At 36.8% G+C, this 23,636-nt stretch overlaps 1 protein-coding gene across 2 annotated transcripts in view; it reads left to right on the top strand.

The window, feature by feature from the left end:
- UBR1 (ubiquitin protein ligase E3 component n-recognin 1) overlaps positions 1–23,636 on the top strand; it is a 61,715-nt gene that overhangs the window by 997 nt on the left and 37,082 nt on the right. Inside the window, exons 2-12 of one of the 2 annotated variants that reach the window (XM_027457769.3) lie at positions 9,534–9,790; positions 12,302–12,380; positions 14,525–14,635; positions 16,619–16,749; positions 17,214–17,352; positions 18,982–19,044; positions 19,347–19,470; positions 20,963–21,070; positions 21,528–21,616; positions 22,415–22,513; positions 23,157–23,314. In XM_027457769.3, coding sequence (XP_027313570.3) covers positions 9,534–9,790; positions 12,302–12,380; positions 14,525–14,635; positions 16,619–16,749; positions 17,214–17,352; positions 18,982–19,044; positions 19,347–19,470; positions 20,963–21,070; positions 21,528–21,616; positions 22,415–22,513; positions 23,157–23,314 — 1,358 coding nt within the window. Of the gene's footprint in view, positions 1–9,533; positions 9,791–12,301; positions 12,381–14,524; positions 14,636–16,618; positions 16,750–17,210; positions 17,353–18,981; positions 19,045–19,346; positions 19,471–20,962; positions 21,071–21,527; positions 21,617–22,414; positions 22,514–23,156; positions 23,315–23,636 lie in introns of both variants that reach the window. The other variant, XM_027457768.3, reaches the window with a different exon arrangement.

Below are 23,636 nucleotides of genomic sequence, written 5' to 3'. Positions count from 1 at the left end.
AAAGGGCCGTGTGGGCTTTCCTTTGCAACCCTGCAAAGTAACTGTAACTGTTGCAAACGCTCCTGCTAAAGTAGATTAAAATCTGGTGGCTTCCAATTTGCTAGCAGAAAGTCTGGATTTATATAGAGAATCTTACGTTTTATGTTACTTTCTCCTGTTTTCCTAATAAGAGCAACAAATAACCTAAATGTGTAGTCCAGTGTTGAAACTCTGGGTATTGGAAAGCTGGGCACAGGAAAGTCCCCAGAGTCATGGCACCATTTAGTTGGAAAAGACCTCTGAGATCGTCTGTGCCAACCTTTAACCTGGCATTGCCCACTGTGAGTGAAAAGAGGAAGATGTAAATAGGAAGATACTCTGGGAACTGTTCATGGGGGCAGCAATGCTAAGCCACCAACTGTCCTGTGTCTTACCTTCCCTCAGAATCATAAGGATCAAATCTAAGGGGTGCAGCCTGTGCATCCAGAGCCATTTCTGAGGAGAACTGTATTTTGTGACTGTAACAGACCAGCACGTGGATTTCTTTCTGCATTATAAACAGTTTGATTTTAAACTATTAATAACGTAATCTGTTTAAATTATAATGTCAAAAAATGAAACCTGAGTTGAACTTGCTAAGCCTGAGAGCCCCATATAGTCAGAGAGTTACTGAGGGCAATTGTCGCAATTAGTGGCAAAGCAATAAGCAATCTGCAATGTGCAATTGCGTTATTTGGGAACATATGAGGCTGAGTTAGCCCCAGCAATGAATGAAACTGATAATACTGGTACCATGAGGAATGCGGGGGAAGATGTTGAAGAGCTCCTCAGCTGTTCAGAGTTGATACTGGTCCACTCAGTTGTCTTAGTTTTTATGTGGTTTCAGCCAACGGAGAGTCTCTGTGCCAGAATTGCAATTATTTCAAGTTCCAAGGGAGTCTGTTGGCCTTGCAGGTGACCGCCCAGGCTCCATTGCTTGCCACATGTCCTAGAGAGCTGCAGGAATTTTCAGAGTGAGTATGGGGTGGAGATATTACCTCAAGGGGAAAGCAGAGCTAGGAATTTGGACTTAAATGGGGCCTGACAGCATTTATTAAGTCAGATTGCAGACATGGTTATAGTGGTGCTGGAGACAGCTGTAATCTGGAAGCAGTGTGTCCGGTTTACTGCTGTATTCAAGGTGGTACTAGTTAGATGGAACTAACATATCCTCTCTGACATATTTTCGCTGCACAGAGCTGGTCTAAATGTCCTTTTGCTGTGGTGCTAGGATCAGGAGCAGACACAACTGGCTGAATGGGGCAGCTTAAGTCTGACCAAACACATCAAATCTGTCCCAGTGTCAGTACAGTCAGAAAGACTTTTGCTCTTCTCTCATCTCCAGCTTTGAGGCAGGTGGTGTTTGTGGTGCTGGGTTACATGTGGCTGGGTGACACTTGGGCTAGTAAACCTTCCTGGCGCGCTGGGTGCTCAGTGCAGAATTACCCGAATGGTTCTGCAGGAGCCAGCCTGAGGCTGGCATGGATGGGGATGACTCAGGTAACCAGCTCTTCTGCACCCAGCCCAGCTCTGTGGTTTTGCCTGTGCATTTAACTCTGACTCTTCTGGTTGGGTGATTGTAGTTGGGAATACCTGAGCTGGTTTTTCACTGCACTGGCTGCAGTCTTAAAGGTCCCATCTGTGCCTTTCTCTTCTCTGTAGTGGCTGTATTGCTTCTTGAGCTGAGCTGTCCCTGAAAAAGATACAGCTGCATTTGCGATTCTGGAGCTGACCTAGTTGTAAACCCTGTTAGCCAAACTTCAGTTCCTTCAGTTTTCTGTTCCTAGCAGTATCCCCAGTTTGCTTGTCTGACTGATGGGCTGGACTTGGCTCGTCTAGTAGCTGGCTAGCAGGCATTGCCAGTGGCCAAATAAAAGCCTGCTCTGCAGGCTGGATCCAGCCCTTTGGTTGTTTGTCCATCTGTATTCCAAGCAAATTCCAGTTTGACTCCTACCTGCTTTGGTGGCTGATCTCTGGAATATATCACTAGGGTTTAGGTACTAAAATACTTAAAAGATTTTCATTCATACTAAATCCTCAATTTTTCATGTATGAGTAACTTCTCAGTAATACGTGTGAAGAAAAGGGATTTTTTTTTCAGAAGTCTTTTGTCATCAGTCAATATTTATATATAAAATGTAGATCTAAGTGGGATAGCTTTGTAAAGGAAGAGCAAAATTTTGTTATTAGGGTATCTCCTTGAAAGTCAGGAAAATAACTTGATTTTTAATTTTAAATTCATGAAGCAAAGCGCCTTCTAAAGTATTTCAGATCTTTTTATATGGTTCAAAGCTATTATGCAGTTGAGAGTGCGCATGTGAGGAGCCTTGTGTTTGTAGCTGTGTTGTACTCAAGTACTAATAGAGAGTGGATGTTCATATGCAGATTATTTCTTGAGACTAATAAAGTGTCTGTCAGATGGCTTATTTTGGAGTTGCAGTGACTTCTTTCAGTTTTAAATTTGACCTCTCCTGGACAGAGTTAACAGGCTTACACTCGATGACATGTCCATATAATTTTACATCAATTTATGTAAGGTAAATTAGTTTAAAACCTCATCGCTAGGTAAACTGGCATATCTCCAAATTGCACATAGTCCAAACCACTACTTTTAGAAGAGTGCAGGGTATTAGCATGCCCACAAAGCAGAGGCTGTGAAGTTGCGACAGGTAACTGGAGCATCACCAAGGTCCTGCCCGTGTCCTTGTGTGTTTAGCATTCAATTGAAGTGCTTCCTTCTTGTTGTGGCATTGAGCAACGCTGTGGTTTTTCCTTCCTTGTCTGCTTTCATGTTTGCTCGTATTTCTTGGTAATTTTTGTGCCTTTTCTTAGTGCAGAAGTGAACTGTGATTGTGCAGGTACATGAGTTTTCCTCAAGTTATGGTTGCTGTATGCTGCTGTGAGGGGTATGTGACTCCGGGAGAGCGGAGCTGCGAGTGGATGTTGCTGGTAGCCTGTGACTGCCTAAGTGGCTTCTGGATCCCAGGGCACTAGAGGAGCTAGGGATAAACAGATCGCTTTGAAAGGTGCTGTGTTATTAGTGCTGAACATTGATGGATTCATCTGAATGCTATAGCACATTAATTCAGTGCAGAATGAAAGTACGTATACAATGGATCCTAAAATTCATGATGTTTGGGAAAAATTGAATGAATGTACCACAAGTCTGAGTACACAGGAATTAATACAAAAACCTAGTATAAATAAATCCCCCACCCTAATGTAACAATACTAATTGGAATTGCTACTTTATAAATATCCACTGTGGCTACAGTCAATTCTGGTGCTAAGAAATTCATTAGATATTTTATTCCCCCAGAGGGTAGGACACCACAGCAAGGATGCTAAGAATCAAACAAGGAAAGGAACAAAGCCTTGTCTTTGTTTCTCTAGAAACAAAGGGATCTTGAGTCTGTCAAACGAAGAGTCAGTACTTAATGAAAAGGTTCTATTTTAAAGCTTCTCCCAGAATACTACAAATAACTCTGCAAATCTGATTTTGCTATTTTTCCAGGGAGAATAATTATTTTTCGAAGTATTTGTTCTACATATTGTTTTGCTTTAATACCTGATACAGAATTCCTGTTCCTTGTTGTGTTACCATGTAATTATATATTGCTATCTGCCTAACTCAGGTCTGACCCAAAAATTGGCAATGTGAAAGGTGTTCTGATTCCATGTCTCAAAGATTTGGGAATTATTTCTAGAGTGTCTTGCAATTTTGTTTTGCCTGTGGAGCCTACTTGGTAGTAGCCTGCTAATTTTGCAGCCTCTTTAAGGTAGTGTGCCCAGTTGGCAGGCAGTTTGATAGATAACTACAGGCCATGATTTCACTTGAAATAGCTGCTTGGGTGCCTGTCTGCATCCAAGTGCTTATCCCTGGGAAGTGAAGCTGTCCTCGTGCAAGTTTGGAAATGAGCGTGATTTAAAAGTGCCACGTGAGAGTCGGGGAGGTTGAACAGCCCAAATCTGCGCCTTGCGTCCCCTGAAGGTGACTTTAGTTTTAGCTGTCCAGCAGCTGAAACAGTAACTGATTGTGCTGCTGGTTGATTCTGTTTCTCTGGTGGTTCGGCCAATCTGGTAGGTGTTGGAGACTACAGGAATCAAGGTAGGTTTTGCTGTAGACCAGGCTTTAGTACTCTGCAGTGTTATTAAGAGCCTTGTTCCCAGTGGGTGAACACCTGCATCATTAAAGCATCTTTTAACATTAATTGGCACCCTGCTTTGGCTCAGGGGCCGAGGTCTAAATGAATGTAGAGATCAAACACTTCTTTCATGTCTTCAGGTCAGAGTGGATGTTTTGTTAGGACAATGTTAAATAATTCTGAACGTTACCTGTGTTGTGCCAATAGAAAATAACATTTGAAACCAGACTTGCTGTGTTCAGTGTAATTACTGATATCCAGAGCAGACGAGGGTTTGGTACGTGGCTGGTTCCCAGCTGTGTTATGTAAAGGAGGCATGTTACTGACGTGTCAGAAGGCAGGTGTTCTGTTCTAAGCAGTCTTTTTTTTTTTTTTTTTTAAACAAAACAAAACACCTTAGATTCTCCACTAACCCATTGGCTATACTTTGTGAGAGTAGATGAAACACATCGTGAACAACTACATGGTGCTAGTATGACAACACTGGTCATCTTCCAGTTTCATTCCCTGAACAGTATTGAGTGCCTGTTCATCACCTTTCATGATTTTTAGAGAAATTTTTCTATTTGAATAGTACACTGGACAGAACTACAGTTGTGTAAGTATTTTCTCCAGGCTACTGGAGAAAACAGTACATTGATTTGTTTCCAGCAATTGAATATAAGGACTAAGTGCAAATTATTGCCAGCTGACATTTGTATAATCTGCTTGGTACTTCAACAGTTTGTTTTGGACGTGTGGTGTGGTGACATGAGATGATTTTGATGGTTTTGTGCTGCATGATGCATTCAGGGTTGTTTATTGTATTTGTCTTGTTTATCCCCCTATCTTTACGGATCTGCAAAAATGAAATCAGGAAGAAAAATATTTTATTTTTTTTTGTCAGATAGTAGAACTTCTTCACCTAACAGCTTTTAATTTGACTTGAGGCAGGGAAGAACAAATCTGCTAATTGGTTTCTTGTACTTATTTGAAGCTTTTTTTTTTTTTTTTTTGAGAATAAGTATCTTTGAAGTTGAGATTAGTTGCCAAGTCTCCTTGTTATTTTTACTAAAATAGTGCTTAGGTGGTCCATACTGCAATTGGATCCTATTTTCAGTGTGTTAGAAAACTGATAATTTTAAACTAAAATAAACAGGAAGAAAAGTTGCTCTAAAATATTAAAACCAGAAGCTCACAGGAAAATGTTAGTTAAGAATCTCTTAAAGTTTGCTTTCAAAGGCAATTTTCAGTGGTCTGCAGGTTTTAAGAACTTGTGCCTGTTTATCCTTTTGAAATGTCTCTCATGACTGCTTAATTAGACACTGTCAGATTCGAAGTTTTGTGGGATCTGTTGTTTTGCTAATCTGTTTAGTGCCAACTGTTCTATGCATTCAAGTAAAACAGCCTTTTACATTTGGTATTTCTGTTGAATGGCACCTGCTCAAAATTAGCATGTTCCCAACATTTTATACATTTACTTTTGAAATGCTGCTTGTCCCTGCTGTTTCGACAGGCAGCTGGTATTGCCATCTCTATTGCTTCACAGACTTATGCTGTGCACAAAGTAGGCTTTTTTTTGTCTGCTTCTTTAAGCTGGAATATTGGAGCAGGTATGGTTTTTAGTTTGTGCTACTGGCAATGTTTGTTCCTTCAAAATTTGCTATTTAATATTTCTAAGTATTAATATTTCTTCTTTTCACTGATGACATTAATGCATATTTCTAAAAATGTAGCCTTGAAATTTATGCAGTGAAAGACCAGCGTGTCAATCAGCACAGTTAAAGCAGAGCTGGTCTTTATAGTATCGCCAAATGCAAATGGTTAGTTTGAAAAGGCTGGAGAATTCAGAGAGAACTGTGCTTGGAATGGAAAACAAACTGTCACGGAGGTGATGGCTACTGAATTAACTAAATAAGCCTGTTGCAATGACAGAGAAATTCCCTCATAGTGGTGTGAAATCTCATTTGACGCTTGATCTATAGGTGAAAAGTGACTTGAAAGAGTTTACCTTTTTTCCCCTTTTCATTGCATACTTGGTTAGCTCTCATTCCTATCATTTGTGGTGTTCACAAACTAATGCATTTGAAATGACAGATATTCTGCTCTTTTTATAGGAGTATTTGTAGGCAAATAGAATTCTTCATCCTCTGACCTTTTCTAACGTGATCCTGCTGTTTGGAAAAAGCCTGCAAACTGCCCTTTCAGATGTAGGACAAAACTGCGTGTTTGGCTGGAATTGATGTTGGTCAATTCTCTGTGTGCTTATACATGTGAAAGGCATATTAGTAGCTTGTCCTCGTGGAGGAGGACATCTTTTGATAGAAGATAAGGGATGATCCGTTAAAGATTTTTATTTCTATTGTATTGTAAGGTATCACTTCTGTATCACAGTCTTCTAGAAAGTCATTTAAGACTACAGATAACTGCTTTTGTTACAGAGTAGTTCAGTTACTTGGACTTGGGAAAAAACGGATGTTATCTCTGCTCTTTTGACAAAACTATTCACATTCAAGAAACGTGTTTTTTCAGCTCCTGGTTCCCATCATCTCCCTTTTTCTCATACTTTGAGAATTGTCATCCTAAGAAAGGTGGCTGTGACAGGAGCAAGTGAATAGAAGAGGAGAAAAGATGGGGCTGGGGAAGGTTAGAGATGCAAAGTGGAAGGGAAGAGAGAGGTCAGGAGTGTCTTTGACACACTCTTCACTGGTGTCAGGTCCCAGTGTGGCATTTGCCTGCTGTTAGCAGCACCTGATGGATGCTGTGCGTGTTTGCTGTCTCCCCAGGGATGCTGGTATTGTGTTCCTGCCATGGTTTCTCCCCCAGCTCCTTCTGGTGGTTGGCTGTGGTGGTTTATTTTTGGGTCACGTCAGTGCCCCCATGGTTCCACGGTATGTCCTGTCTGTTCCTTCAGGTAGGTCTTCCTAAAAATGAGCAAATGAGAATGCACAACCTCTTGGGACCCCCTGTGCCAGTGCTGGGTGGAGAGCTGGAGGGAGCGCCTGCTTTCTGCTTGCAGCTGACTTGCACGTTTCATGGGCTTTTAGAGACTCCCAGCCCCCCTCTCTCCATGCAATGGGAGGAAATTAATTTAAGATGATACACTATTTTATGTTCTCTTCAACACCCAATACATGGTCAGTTAAGAAATCGTAAAGAATTTACTTCTAGGAGATACAGAAGGAATGGGATAGATTGAAATTTAGCCTGGTGCAGCTTTCAGAGTTAAGAATATTCTTATTTCTCTTTCTGAACATGACGACTATTTCTTGGATGATGTACAGGTTGAGTATAAATTAACGTGTTTACCAGAAGGCAACCAGCCCGCTTGAGAGAGTTCTCTTCCCTTCTTTCCTCTTGTTCCCTACTTCCTGTCTTCCATTCTCCCAAGAACATTTAAATAGAACTAAAAGCTTTGCGTAGGAATACTTGAAATGTTTTTGAGTTGGGCTGTGAGAACCCACTCTACGCTTCTGGCAGATTTTCAGGAAAGCTTAGCCCCATGTTTCTTGGAGCTATTGTGTGTTCTGTTCCAGCAACACAGAAGCTAAACTTGCAGCATCTCTTGGGAACATTGCTTATTAAGAGACAAGAGCAGCAAGCTGGGAGTCTCTTGTGCTTTGGAAAAACAGTGTGCTGAGGGGTCACCGTCCCCAGCTCCCCTTTGGAGCAGATGCAGTAAGCAGGTCATCTCAGCGTCTCTGGCTTCTCTCTTCCATCAGTGTCTGCCGTGCATTCTTCCATAACTTTGCAGTCAAGGATCACTGTGATAAATCAAATAATGAACTACCTTGGGGTAATGTTAAGGTAGGTTGGTGGCCAAAATACCAGTGGAAGCCTCAGGCTAAAGCTAAACATATTAGAAAAATAGTGTTTATTATTGAAGTTGTAAGGCAAATGTTTCATGTGATTAGAACACAGAACAATTATCTTTTGACAGACTAGCAGTGGGTAGTGGATATTATTGTAAAGCTAGGCAGTCTTAGTTTGATATCTTGTTTCTGTTTCTTTTGTTTTGGATTTTGTGTGGATAGGTTTTTTTTTTTTTTTTTGTACCTGTCTGTATCAGCTAGACACACAATTCTTCAGAAAACAAATGCAATTTCTATATAATATTTTGCAGATCTGGCTTTAAGAGTACTGGAGTTGCAGTGCTATGGATTGTATCTATTGCAGTTTAATTTGTTTTGGTGTTAAAGAACTGTTCTAATGCAGGTAGCAGATCAGAGAGCTCTAGACTTATACATCTGGTATTTAATCCTTATCTCCGTTGATGCTGGGGGTAATCCATCGATTTGATTGATGTAGGTTTTATCGTAAGTCAGAAATCAAGCTTCTATTTCTTGCCTTTCACATATAATGTCATATATTTTTGTCCATTAAAAAAAGTTGAACGGTCAACTTCTTTGAGGTTTCTCTCCAGTCCACACTCTTCAATGGTTGCTTTGCTCATTTTCTACTTGCTGGCCTAGAGGAAGCTCCGTTTAGAGCTATTTGTGAAGTTGCATATATATTGTTTTCTTCAAAAAAAAGTCTTTGGGGGTAAGTCAAGGCTGTGTATGAAAAGAGTTTGCCCTTAGAAGTCTGGATGGCTAAATTTGTTATCTGATTTGAAGGGGGGGGTAGAGGGAAGCACTTTTTCTAAGTAATGGGAATAATGTGAAAGAATATTCAGACTTGACGGATGAATAGGTCAACTGGAGAGAGCTGTTCAGAGAGCTAGAGTAGTTGCATGTGAAATTAGGGTCTTAGACTTTGGTCTGAGGTTTTTAACTTTCCTAATATAAGTACAATTATTATCTTAAAATACAAATTAATTCCTTCAGCTTGGTTTCCCAAGGATATTCAGTTTCTAAAATCAATTGTTTCTTTCTCCCTCAGTAGCTTTTTAACCCTGATGAGCAGTTCCAACAAAATTTTACTGAAGTGTAACAATTTCAAAGACAATTGGATATGTTTTGTGGCTATCAGCAGGCTAAGGAACAAATCCCAGATTTACTTACCAGCTAAGACAGGGAGGCCTCTGCTGCTGCTCTTTGCTTTTGTTGGCATCTGAACAAACATCAAGATTTGTGTATTGGCTGACCTGTTGGCATGTGTGTAGTTGAAAATTAATGAAGTACACTGGTAGCTCCACAGTAGCATAGCACTTGCCAACTTTTGCCTCATGGTATCCTTAACAGAAGACTTCAAGGAAACACAGGTTACTGTGGTGGGCACTGAAAGGTGAGCAGCAGGGACGTTTTTGGGAAACCATGCTTTGTTGAGTTTTATTGCTTACAGAACTGACTTCTGATATGGAAAAGAATTTTGGATTCCCAGTAGAAGTGCTTAATCCTATTTTCTTTATGTGTTTCTTTATGCTTATTTATGAGTGTACTTTTTTTGCAGTGGTGTGATGAAAGATTCGACTTCCAAGCTACATTTTTACAGTGCTTGGCAAAACATGTGCCAAATATTTACTCAGCTGAGATGGACCCCTTGCTGGAGAAACAAGAAGAAATGGTTCAGGCAGCAATACTTTACCCCCTGGAACGTTATTTGTTTGGGGAAGACCCAGAGACATTTCTAGAGAAACTACAACAGAGTGGAACATCACAGCTCTGTGGAAAGGTGTTCAAAGGAGGGGAGACAACATACTCTTGCAGGTAAGAATTGAAGGTATGTTATTATGAATGCTTTCTTGTGAGGTAATGAAGCAAGTGGATTTAATAAAATTAGTTGCTCTGCTAACTAATTGTTGCCTGTATCATGGTAGGTCTTTATTTTTCTGAAGCAAATACCACCATCAGTTTTCAAATCAGTGGAAAAAGCAAGCAAAACTATGTGTAAAAGCAGGCTCCAGCAGAGGAAACGAGAAAGGAAATGGAAAGGATGCTAATGATACTGAAAGCCATTGATTAGAAAGATTGAATGATGGGGTCTGATAGGGGTCTGTACCTGGGACTGAAGGATAACAGTCCCTTTTTTATTTTTTTTATTTTTTATATTTGCCTGCATTGGAATCCAGCATTTCTGAGCATCCTCAGTCCTCTGCACAAGCAGTATCTGTGTAAACAATGGTAATTTCTCTCCTTGGTTCTCACTCTGGATTATGTTAAAAATGGCAACATACTGATTTGGTATTATTTTATTCATTTATATGTCAGAGATCTTTGTGATGGATTTGAAGTTTGCAACTATTCTGGCTGTTCATTAGTCTTACTATGATGCAACTGTCATAGTTTGTAGTTTGCGTTTTATTTTCTGCCTAGAAAATTGCAGCAGAAATGCCAGAAGAGTATCAATAAGGGTGAAGAATATTGATATGAAAAATAAAAAATAAAAATTAAAAGACAAAATGAAACTCCAGCCATTAGAATTTAGGAAATGTCAAAAAGAAAGCTCTCTGTAAAAATAATTTGTGAATTATACTGTTGGGTTTTAATCAGTCACGTACTATTATGCTTTTTCTATAAATAAGTTAGGCTTGTGCATGAAAGGAAAGTAGTCTTTGAGTAAGTTCTCATGTATTTGCTAGATGTGTACACTTAATTGGGAAATGGATTGTCGGACAGCACAAGAAGGACGGGAAAGTATTAGAATGAGTCCAGAGGAGGACCACAATGATGATCAAGGGGCTGGTGCACCTCTACTGCAAAGACAGGCTGAGGGATTTGAGCTAAGGGATCAACCCAGAGAAGAGAAGGCTCTGGGGAGACTATAGCAAACTTTTGGGGCCTAAAGAGGGTCTGCAGGAAAGCTGGGGAGGGACTCTTTGTCGGGGGTGTTGTGATAGGACAAGGGGAAATGGCTTTAAACTAAGAGAGGATAGGTTTAGGTTAGATATAAGGGTGGATACCATGAGGATAGTGAAACGCTGGAACAGATTGCCCAGAGAAGCTGTGAATGCCCTGTTCCTGGAAGACCAGGCTGGATGGGGCTTTGGGCAACCTGGTCTGGTGGGAGGTGTCCCTGCCTGTGGCAGAGGGGTTGAAATGAGGTGATCTTTAAGGTCCCTTCCAACCCAAACCATTCTGTGATTGTTTGATTTTTCTGAAGGAGAAGGATGGTCAAGGCATCTGTTTAGTATTGCTGAAGCAGAAATAATCCTGTTAGTACCTGTGCAGGGCTCTTGGATGACAAAAGGCAAAGTGACAAAGATGTATCTCTCAGGGGTTCTCTCTTTTTTCACTTCCTGTCTTGCAACAGTGTGGTAGTACTTATATGAGGTACTGTACTTAGTACTGCAACTGAAATATGTTTACTTTACGCTTCTAAAATGCTAAAAATAATATGCTCTGAAATATTAAAATCTGAATGTATAGAATTGGACGTTCAAATACAGAAGGCATTTCTGGCTTAATTTTTATGTCTTTTAACTCACATTGCAGTTGGTTTACAGTAATGAATGGTAGTGAACCATTAAACTGTTGTAGTGAAGATTATCACCTGAAGGTTAGAGAGGAAATTCATTCTGTAATCAGAATTATACTATTTTAGTTGTAAGGAAGGCTTGAACTAGATAGTGAAGAATGGCATTATTATCAAACACCTATCATTCATATTTTGCTTAGAATGACACAGCATTTAAAGAAATTGTGATCATGTTTGAGGGTGAAAAAAGCAATATAAAGCTGACATGCATATGGAGCACAGAAAAAATTAGATTGCATACATGAATTATAATTCTGTTTTTTGTTTTTTTTTTTAGGTATAAGTGCTTCACTGAAACTGTTAAAATTAAATTTTAAAGTATATATTCTTCAATTCAAATTGTAAAGGAATCCTACTTAGATATTAACTCGTAACTGTTTATAAAAAGTTTCAGACCTAACCTGGCAGAAGTGTAGCATAGCAAACCAGCTACAATTGTTGGAAACCATAGTAAAGGGAACTTGAGTCAGTCTCATTTTTTTAAATAGCTGTTCATTCCTAGTGAAGATATATATGTTAACAAGTTTTTGAAAGTGGAAATAAAGCATATTTCTAATGGAATTTGAAATAACAGGTATTTGGTTCAAGCCTACCTGGCTTTCATACTTCTGTGATGTGGAATAGCCAATGTTTTTTGAATTTGAATCTGTTGTTAATCTCAGTTTTCAGAATAACATTTTCTTTTGTGCACAGGAATTGCGTGTTTGTTTTAGAAAGTTTTCCAATTACCTTTCTTGTTGCAGAGATTGTGCAGTTGATCCAACTTGTGTACTCTGTATGGACTGCTTTCAGAACAGCATTCACAAGAACCACCGGTACAAGGTAGGAATATCTTAAGAAATTTTACTCATAGATTTAGAGAAGATTTTACTTGAAGATACAGGAAATTGCATATAAACTAATGATTTTCATTCAAAAAAAAAAAAACAAAAAACGAATTTACTGATCAGTTCAATCTTTCTCACATTTCTAACTACCTAAAGCCTCTTTAAAGAACAGTACGTTTATAAGTTAAGAAAATCAAAGGGTAGAAAGTGTTTATGAATGTGTATGTTTTTCTTCTCTTTGGCAATATCACATAGTATATGCCAGAGCAAAAAGCTGTGACTGAAAATGACAGTCCTATTGCAAGTCCCTTTCAGTACTGTGTATACAAGAGTACATTCTGTTTGGAAGTTTAGAATGTGTGTGTATGTACAGAGACCACTATTTCATTGCTTCTGTCAGTGATGCACTCTCCATGTTTCCACTGTTTCTCTGTTTCAGTACCCATAAACTACTTTGGGCTTAGAGCATGGACTACAGAAGTTAAAAGGAATGTTAAGCATAAGATTTTTAAGGAGTTTGTTGTGGAACTTGGTCATCTCTTTCTGATATCCTCTTGATTCTGTTTGCGACAAATACATGTTATCTTTGAGAAAGTCCCATGCTTTAACTACAGAAAGATCTTTTAAATAATTCTTCGCTAAGTCTCTGCCTAAGCTGTCATCTACTATTTACTTTGAAGGCCCCTTGTTTGTTTGCCCTCCACACTGATACCTCTAATTTTAATAGTGTTGGAAGCAGAAATAGAGAACAGCAGTGTCATTTTTAAAGCTGGTCTAACTCTGCTGCAAGGAGTGAGGAAAATGGTCAGAAACATTATGTATTCAATTATCCTTCACCACTGAAAAGTGGGCTAGATTTTTTTGCATTTTTTCATTTTATTAATTGACATTGTTTCAGAGATTTGCCCTACTTGAACTGCTAATTGGTCATAAATCCCCTTTAAGCAGATATTTTTCAGTGAGAGTTTGGAAGAACATCCCAGCAATTCCAAAATTATTGGGGAAGAAAAAATATTCTGCCTCTCTGTATAAGTCTACTGATCTGAAAATGTGTTGTAAATATGTATTCAAAGATGTACAAAGCTGCCTTGCATATGCAAAACTTCCATATACCTGTGTGCACACTCACAGTTTATGGAGGAATAAGATGGTAACTCAGAACAACAGCCAATAATGATGACAGAGCAATTTGGAATCACTGCTGAGTTGAGATGCCAGTTTGGTATCCTGTTGTCTTTTCCATATTTTTCAGTAACTTAAGACTGTTTCCTTCAGGCAAAACAGCAGCCTGGAAGTAGTAGCAGTTGTGCTGCATTTTCATTTTAAAGATATGATCTAAAGAATGTGGATTGTATTCTTCAAGTGTTTATAGAATAATTTAGGTTGGAAGGGACCTAATGAGGTCACCTAGTCAACCTCCCACTTGAAGCTTGTCTAATTAGATCAGGTTATTTTAAAACACATCAAGTAAATAATGAATTTTTGAATGTTTTTTATTGGGTCACTTAGTGTTTTTATAATTATTTTAGAATTAGGGTTTTAGAGTAAGCTATGGATAATTATTTTTGCCTGAGTTTCATCTGAACTTTCTGCCAAAATGAAGAGTCAGTATTTCTGCAAGTGTCATTTCTGCAAGGTTAAAGTTGCAAGAATGTATTTAGATACTGATTAGGTCTTGTTTCCTTTGGTTAGGACTAGATGTACTACTAAGCTGTAGTACCCGTTTAATACACATATCCTTGTAAAATTATTTTTTAACTTTTCTGAGCAATTTGTAAAGATGATGTTGAGCATCACCCCTATAATTCTGCTAATAAGCCCAGAAATAATATTTTGCCATTTATGAAATGTTTATTCGTTACTCATGTTTTTTCACCTACCTCTTGTTAAATTTGTTGAAGATGCAATAGCAGCTGTATTTTCCCATTTATTTCCTGTTCAAAACGTTGCTATTTTTTCCCTGCTTCTCTGACAACTTTTCTAGCTTAAAAAAAAATAAATAGTTGTGGTAAGCCTACACATGCACCCTTCTATTTTGTAGGTAGGTATTTATACTTGTGTTTGACATAAATAATACACATTTCTATTGTCTCACTGTTTGTGTACATATTTCATAACTGAAATTTGTGCCTTTTACAGATGCATAGTTCAACTGGGGGTGGATTTTGTGACTGTGGGGATACAGAGGCATGGAAGGCTGGACCAGTGTGTACTAAACATGAGCCTGGAGCATCAGGTTCTCCAAAAGAAGTAAGAATTTTGCTTGAAGTGAAAGAATAAATATTGTAAAAATTAGGAATTCCAGGACTTATACAGGAATAATCTTTTTTCTTTGTATAAAAGCACATATTGTATGATTCATGTGGCAGGTGCGATTGAGTTGAATCAGGATTTCCTTGGTGAGGGTGTTTATTGGGGTAAAACGTACTGTCTCCAAACAAAAAGTAAAAGCAATAGAGCAATTCCAACAGCCTATTTCATCCATTGCTGTCTCTGATTCTGAATCAAAATGTTTTCTTTGGCTATCTGTGCTATTCAGCTATTATGTACAAATAGTTTACTATTGGATAGTTTAGTTACAGTACTTGATTTTGATGATACTTTTTTCCCCACATTACTGTATTACTGAACAGTTTTTTTTTTTCTCATTTACTTCTGGTGAGCTTTCTGTCACTAGGACTGGAAAGTAAGTCTCCGTGGTTTAAAACCAACCTCAAACTAGGATTTCTCATGCTTATTGTACCTCAGAAAGCAGTATGTTAAGAATAAATAACCTATCTTGAAAGCAATTTTCAAAAAGAATGTCAGCAAATATGTTGCTTCAGGTATCTTTTCCTGAGTTTTGCATTCTATTCTGACATGATTAGGAGAAAAAATTAGTTATGATGTGAGGTGTGCATTAGTTGAATACAGATTTAATTAGGATTTTTGTAAGGATGAAAAGTGTTTTCAATTTTACACAGCTTCTTGGCATGTATGCAATATGGCCTCAGAAAAGCAATCCTTTTAAGAGTCATATATTTCCTATTTATTACAAATTATTGTCTTCACTATGCCAGAAATAATAATAATTAACAAACAAACCAACCAAAACAGACAACCAAAAACACTTTAAAACACTTTTTGCTTGAATATATCCTTAAAATAACTCCATTTTGAAAGATTTGTCAGAGATGAGATTTAAAAAAAAAAAACTACTTTTCTAGGCAACTTTGGTTGAGATAATAAATTAGCTGTGAGTTATTTTAAACTTTACTTTTCTGAAACATTAGTTGTTTGTTCTTCCACAAACTTGTTTCTTGAAGTGTACTTGAAGCATGGATTATTATGTGTTTTGGGGGCATAATCTAAGCAAATTCTTTTACCCTTTCAATTTACATTAGAGGTATCTTAATTTCATTTTACTGTGACATTTATTAATAATAGATTTCATTGGAGATGGCATTTCATCAATTAACTGTTCACCTAAGAGAAAAGTATTTAGACAAGGTATTTGCAGTCTTAATTACAAAGATATATCACGAACATATTCAAAACTAGATACACAGTGAGATTTATGGATCAAGATTTCATTGGCAGACCTTTTAGATTATATATTTGACCACAAATTTTTCTTCTAATGCTTAGCAGGTCTGTTTTTCAGACCTTTGGAAGCAGTTGGTCATGTTAATTTATACTTCTCCTCTAGTACATTGCATCATATGGACACAACAGAATTTTACTTGATTTTTTTTAACAATCATAAATTAGTAGATGTCACTGCATGGTTGATTCAGGAATTTTTCAAGAGTGTTATTCTTAGATATTTCTGGAAGAAACGGAGTTACGCTTCCTCAGATGATTCTGTTCAAGGAGTATCTAGTATTTGGGAGAAAACCAGTAAAAGTAAGCAAAGCACGAAAAATAGTTTTGGATTGCAAACTTCATAATATCATCAGGTGTATAGAAAGCTTTTTATCAGCTTTTTAAGAAAGTGAAGTTTACTAAAACATTTGGTGAGGCCTTTCACAGCCTAGATTAAAAATGAATGAAATGAATGATGAAAACACTTGGAATACTAAGGAAAGCCCTTGGGATGAAATCATTTTAGAAAGAATTTAGGTGAGACAAATTTGCCTGAAAGTCACGAAAAATATTATTTCCTGAGATTTTTCTAGTAATAAGGTATTCTACCAGCCCTTCTTTAACTTTTAAAATTTCTTTTGCATATTAATGTTATCTTCTGTTTTACAGAATTCTGAATGTCAGTTAAATGAAGAAGTTATGGAACACTCTAGGAGGGTGTTTCCCTCCGTGATAAAATACATTGTAGATATGCTTATATGGGAAGAAGAGAAGGAACTGCCTCCGGAGCTCACAATTAGGTAGGGAGCATTTCAAACTTTCTCTCTGAGGTGTTAAAAACTTTGATTTTTTTTTTTGCCTGTTGGGGTTACTACATTCATGCAAACTTATTAGCGCCTAAAACTCTGTAAACAGAGGATTTTTGATGTACAATTGTGTGTGTGATTGTGCTCCATCAAAATAGAAAAAAAGACTGTTTTGTGTCAGGTTAAAATGACAAATGGGATCATAAAATGGCAGAGGGAATAATAATAGAATATTCAGGTAATGTAAATCTCTTTTGTACTTGGTACATGGTTTATGTGGCTTATTCTGGTACAGATGGTAAGGGAGTCTAGGGATGTGTCTTTAACATGAAGAAAAAGCTTGATTTTGTTACAGATTTCCCTTGAGCTTTAAAGTAAGATGTTGCTTATATTGGATAGGATGCTGTTTACATGTCTATTTTCGTTTGTATGATGAAATATTGACTTTTTCCCAGTAGAGAGAAGGTAGACAGCTACTACTGTGTCCTTTTCAATGATGAACATCATTCTTATGATCACGTCATCTATAGCCTTCAAAGGGCACTTGGCTGCGAACTCAGCGAAGCCCAGTTGCATACTACTGCCATAGATAAAGAGGTTAGTGCATTCTGGATGTGTGAAAAGGTCACTTTTTAATTGTTAGGAAGGGCTACTATAATCTTTTGATCATAGAATCTTCCCTTCTGGGACACGGGAGGTTGAGGAAAGACAGTCATGTTGCAGAATAATTGTTAATCAGCACTTGTAGAAGTATGCCTTTCTTTAAGAAAATTTTAAAACTACATTATTTTTTTCTTTTTGAGAAGGGGAAGAGCTGATTTGCCTGAAGTTGCTCCTTTTGTGTTTGGCATATTTTCTTAACACTTACTCTTTTTCTTCTCAGATAAGAGATCTATGTTTTTTAGACAAATACTGTTAAAACATTAAAGACAGTAATATGCATATTCAGTTATATTTATTGAGAACTCTTGAGACTAATGACAGTTTTGCAAGGCTTGGTGTTTTTCCTGGCTCAGACTTTGTGTGAGAATCTTAAAGTTTCAAATTAAGCAAATAAAGCTAGGAAGAATCCATGAAGGAATGTGGGTGAACCTGTCTATTTTACTATTTTGTTTTTTAAACCAATGTCCCATTTAAAAACTTTTATGTAAATATTAAGGTTTATTCACACCTCTAGTGGAAGGTGTCTGTGCCCATGGCAGGGGGGTTGGAATTTGATGATATTTAAGATCCCTTCCAACCCGAACCTTTCTCTGGTTCTTTGCTATTTTTCCTCCTGGGGTGTGGGAGGGAAGCATGTTCAGTGCATGACTTAACTGCAGCTGTATTTTTTTTTAACCTCACAATATGTAATATGTATTTAATATGTATTTAATGTGTATTTACCTATAGAAGGTCTTACTAATATTAGAATCCTTTTTTAGTCTATAAACAATGTTTTCTTTTTATCTGTCTTTGTTCAGGTAATGGAAATTTAGTTGCATTCTATTTGTAGTTGCTTTGTCAGTCCTATGTAGTTACAAGGTTTGTTTTGTAGTTACAAGGTTTGTAAGATATGTACCAGGTATGTAACCATATACGATTTACAGAGAAACTTTAAAAGTTACATTTGATGTTCCTTGAGTTATGAAGGTTTGTTTTGTTTGAAACCTAAAGTTTAGATTGAGTGCTGATCAGACCTCTTACAAAGCATTTGTAAGTACATAGCCATTGGTTGTGGAATTTGATGACTCGGATAGACATTGAGTGGAATTTGAGGACTAAGCTCATGCTGTTCTTGTTTTTATCAAAAGAACTATAAAACCATAATTTTAATATATTGTACTATCCCTTTTACAATAAGAATTAAGAAATAGTAGGAAAGATTGTAGAAAAGCAATTCAGGACTGAGTGTATTTTGTGTTAGGAAGAAAGTTGATCTAGTTTCTACTTAAGGTAATCTGTGGAAATCCATATTGTCTGTTTTACTCTGTATGTGCGTTTTCGTTATCAAATAGTATCAATATACCAAAACTTTACTTTAGGATGTTCCATTGCTGCTTCAAATAGCTATCTTTAGGGGGAAAAAAAAGCTATGTTAATTTTAATTTGCTTCTAGATGTCTAAAAGCCCTGTAAGTGATGTTGGTCCCAGTTTCTACAAACAATAAAACATACCCAGAATCAGGCTTGTAATGTTGTGGTTCTGTTTTAAATTGTTCTTGTATTCAATATTTTCTTTAAATAGGGTCGGAGAGCTGTTAAAGCAGGACGTTATGCTTCTTGTCAGGAAGCAAAAGAAGAAATCAAGGTAACTTCCTAAAATATTTACTCATTAAAAAAAATAATAAACCTCATCGTTATTACTGTCAAAGACTTGTCTGTTGTACTGTCTTCAAGATAGCATTTTATAGCCTGTGAATTTATTAAAACTGAACTTACCCTACCATGTTTGTTATGGATACATGTCTTCAGAAAAGAAACACGATGATTATTTTTTTTGCTAGAGTTTGCCATTAACTTGTGCTTGGGGGAGGTAATGGATATTGGAGACAAAAATTGAAATTCGTGTTACCTTTATTTTATATCTACTAATTCTTACCTGATTCCTAGAGGCATTCTGAAAATGTTTCTCAACGACCACTTCATGTGGAGGTTCTGCATGCTGATGTTATGGCTCACCAGAAGTTTGCCTTGCGCCTTGGCTCTTGGCTAAATAAACTCATGAGCTATTCAAGTAAGTATAAGTAACTTTGTTACAATGATGCCATGTCAGAATTCTAGTTGAGTAATTTTTTCAAAAATTTCTCTTCAGCACTGTCATATGAGATACCCCCTTATTAAAATACGAGCCTTCCCTTTTCCTCTGGATTTTTTTCATCCCCAGTTTCAGCATCACATGCCCTGTTCTGGTGACTTATAAAACTTATTTTCACCTTACAGGCATGCATAGATTAAGCTCTACTCACTGCTTTGATATGTTAAATCTGGGGGTCTGTTCTAGCCTCTAATGTAATGTTAGATAATAAAGTGAATTTTTATCTTTTCCTGAATACTTTCTTCCTTTTCAGTCTTTCCCTTAAAATGCAGATACCAAAATTGTATTATTTTTTTCTTCTCACAATATATACATATTAAAAATGTTAGCTATTTTCAACTATACATTTATTTCTCTGATTGTTTTGTTGCTGGTTTGAGTTCGCCAACCTGTTCTTTTGATCAGTACAAATTCCTGACTCTGTAATTGTTTATTTCAAGGTGTCTAGTGAAGTACTCTGAAAGCTTCTTATCCACATTTTTCTTCCTAGATAACTTTCCTTAGTTCTGTGAGGTTACTGCATTTAAAATACTAACTGACAGATAGGTGTTGACTCAACAGTATGAGTGTAGACAAGTCAATGTCAGTGCCCCAGCAAATCCTGAGAATTTTATTTTTTTTGCTGATGAAATGAGCTAAAATTGAGAAGGAGTCTTCCATGTTGTTTGCTGCATTTTGGACCAGGAAATTGTTGTAGGTTAAGCGGTGCTTTAATATGTTTTATGTAAGTCTTCCTGTCCTTGCTCTTCCTGTCCTTGCTCTTCTGGATTGTGTATGTAAATGCTTGGAGAACCTGATGTTCTGTACTCAGCTGGAACTTTTTGGTAGTCTGGCTCCTGTTTCTTTCCTGGTTTTGCTTCATGTGGTAGAACAGGGACTGGAAAACATTCTTTACTATTTGTTTCCATGCTGTCAGAATCCTGATTCCTGACACTCCATTACCCTTTCAGAGCTCATTTCCAAACTTCAGTAACACATGGGGACTCTGATGTGTTGATCCAAAAAAGTGCTTCAGCAAATGCTGTATTGACTGATAGGTGAAAAAAGTGCAAAATACTGTCCTGAAATCCTAGGAAAGACTGCATTGCAGGGACTTTGGCCTAGCCTGTGCATTTCTGTGCTGGCATAATGAGAATCTGCTCTGCAAAGTTGTCTAAATGCTTTTTGTTTTAAAATAGTCTTCTTCACTGGATCAATTTAATAAAGTGAGCCAAAATAATAGGAGAAAATCACTAAAGATAGTGTATGTAGGAATATGTCCGCTGAGAGGGCCAGTTAAGAACTAATTTATAATTAAGTGCCTTTTTTCCTCTTTTCCCTTTTTAAGAACAGAATTCCATAATTCTCTTCTTACTGGTTTGTATCAATTATCAAAGCATTCTTGTACAAATGACTCGTTTTATCCCTGTAGGTGACTTTCGACAGATATTTTGTCAAATATGTCTCAAAGAAGAAACTGGATCTGGAAAGCCGTGTTCCATAAGCAAGTTGATGCTTTGGGATGCAAAACTTCATAAAGGTTTGTGTATCCATGTTCCTATAAGCTGAAGAGGCAAACTCATCTTTTATGTATTAAGCCATTGTGTAAAACTAAGCGTTATGCATGTGGTGCTACTTTTCTTTACAGTTTTCATAATATGCTTTTTGATACTGCCTTTATTTTCAAGGCTGAGATAATTGATATTTTGGGTACTTACTTGCCTTCTAAATTTTTCCTGCTTTATGTATTTTGAACAATCTTTTACAAAATGTAGTTTAAATATGAGTGACTTGATGCATGATGTATTATAAATAGATACCTTTAAGTGTTAAGAGTAAAAGACATGATATGAATGACTTTGCCCGTATACTTCATAACTATTTCAAGGCTTTTAATGATTTCTAATTACTGTTCCCTCAATCAGTTTGTCCTTTCCACAAAAAGCTACTTTTTTTTTTAATAATAAAGTGAAGTAAGGTATATTGGTTCTTTACAGGGGCAAGGAAGGTTCTTCATGAACTTATCTTCAGTAGTTTTTTCATGGAAATGGAATACAAAAAACATTTTGCTGTGGAGTTTGTAAAGGTAAAATGTTGTTCGCTTCTTATGCTATGAGTTTTTATTAGATTTGTAAAATTTCCCCAAAACCTAATAATTACTTCAATAAAAATAAGTTATGAACAAGCAGAGCTTCAACTACTAGTTCAGTGTTGAAGTGTATTAAGTCCTGTGTCATTAGTTTGTTGCTTATGATCATGCAAGTATAGATGCATATTATGAATGCAGTATTGTTAGTGTTATCTGTATAGTTTGAACTAGCAGTTATAGTGCAACTGATCAGTCTTTTTATAAAATAGATGCAACAGTTAAGAGAGACAGAATATAAGACCATTTTTTTTTATTGTTATGAGTTTTTAATTTTAATGAAGATGACGAACACTTGATGGTTTTCCCTGGACTGAAACAGAATAAATGAAAACTTGAATTATTCATTGTACACTTCTATAGACAGTTGTTGAGTAACTGTCAATGCAGTTCACTAGAAAAGGAGGAAGACTTGGTTTATAGTAATTCAATGTCTTCATTGATCCTTTTTTTCAGATACTTAATTTCTTGGAGAAGATTAGTTGTAGGAGATTAAAAAAAAAAACAAAAAAAAACCTTTGCACTCTGGCAGAGCAGTTAATTTTGTGCTTATCTTCAGTGCTAAGGGCACATGTTGAATATGCTGTTGCATTGAGAACACTGGGGCATTTTTGTTTGAGCTGCTCCTGGTAGAAAAGAAGAAGGACACTTGAAATGTAATTCCTGCAAATAAAAAGTGAAACATTTTAAATTAAACCTGTTTTATTTATTTAACTTCCCAATATTCTCTTTTCCCAGTATTACAAAGCATTGCAGAAAGAATACATCAGCGATGATCATGACAGAGTTCTCTCTGTGACAGCACTCTCAGTTCAGATGTTCACTGTACCTACTCTGGTATGTGCAGCCTGTCTACTCTAGGAATGTAAAGTACATGTCAGAATTGCTAGCAGTGCCACATTTACTGTGATACTATACTTGACAGAGTCTTTATACATTGCTGAGTTGAAAATGAATTATTTTGACTTGTAAGGTCAATATGAAAGCATGAGCCTGAGTTCACGTGAGAATCTATTAGATATCAGAAGATAGAGGGAATGCAAGTAAGTGGAAGTTCTAGGCAGCAATGTTCTTTGTATTAACTTTGTATGTTGAATTTACTGTTCCTGTTAACCTTCTTAAGTAGCATTAAAAACTTTTTTGGTGTCCTAAAATGATTAAATGCCTTTTTGTGTGAGTGAAATATGTTAAGCCCTCTGGGGATAAAAATATCATACCTGTATTTTTAAACGTTTTATGTTTCTTTCAGTCCTTCTCTAAGTGATTTCTCTAGAAAGAACGGTATGTCCATTAGATTGATGCTGTCAAAGCAAATAAAACATGCCAAGTTGATACAAATCATTTTCATACATAAGTAATTACTATAAGAGCTTTTGCAGCTTTTACAAAAATCTTAGTTGACAAATACTGGATTCAAAAGAAAAAAAAAGGCCATTCTTTCCAACAGAAATAGGGAAGAAAAATATTTTAATTCTTGCAGGCCCGCCATCTTATTGAAGAGCAGAGTGTAATTACCACTATTACAGAGACACTCCTAGAAGTCGTTCCAGAGTATCTAGACAAAAATGACAAGTTCAACTTCCAAGGTTACAGCCAGGACAAAATGAACCGGGTATATGCAGTAATATATGACCTAAGGTAAGCATAAAGTCAGGAAGCTTGAATAATTCTTTAAAAAAAAAAAAAAAAAAATGGAAGTAGGATGACGTGTTTCAGTTCAGGAATCTGATGATAAAACTGCTTTTTTTTTTTTTTTTAAAAAAAAAAAAAGCAAAACCAACCAACCCCCCAATTCCTCTCCCTAGAAAAAAAAAACCACCAACAGTGGAATTCTGAGGTTTTATTTTTAAGTGGAAAGCTGAACATTTTTAAATACTAAAACTATATTTTGTATAGACAGTTCTTTTATGATTTTCACTGATATCATTTCAAATAACAATTCTGCTAACAAAATGCATCT

Source organism: Anas platyrhynchos, chromosome 5 (assembly GCF_047663525.1).
Source record: "Anas platyrhynchos isolate ZD024472 breed Pekin duck chromosome 5, IASCAAS_PekinDuck_T2T, whole genome shotgun sequence".
NCBI lineage: Eukaryota > Metazoa > Chordata > Aves > Anseriformes > Anatidae > Anas > Anas platyrhynchos.
This window is presented reverse-complemented; position numbering and strand designations above follow the sequence as displayed.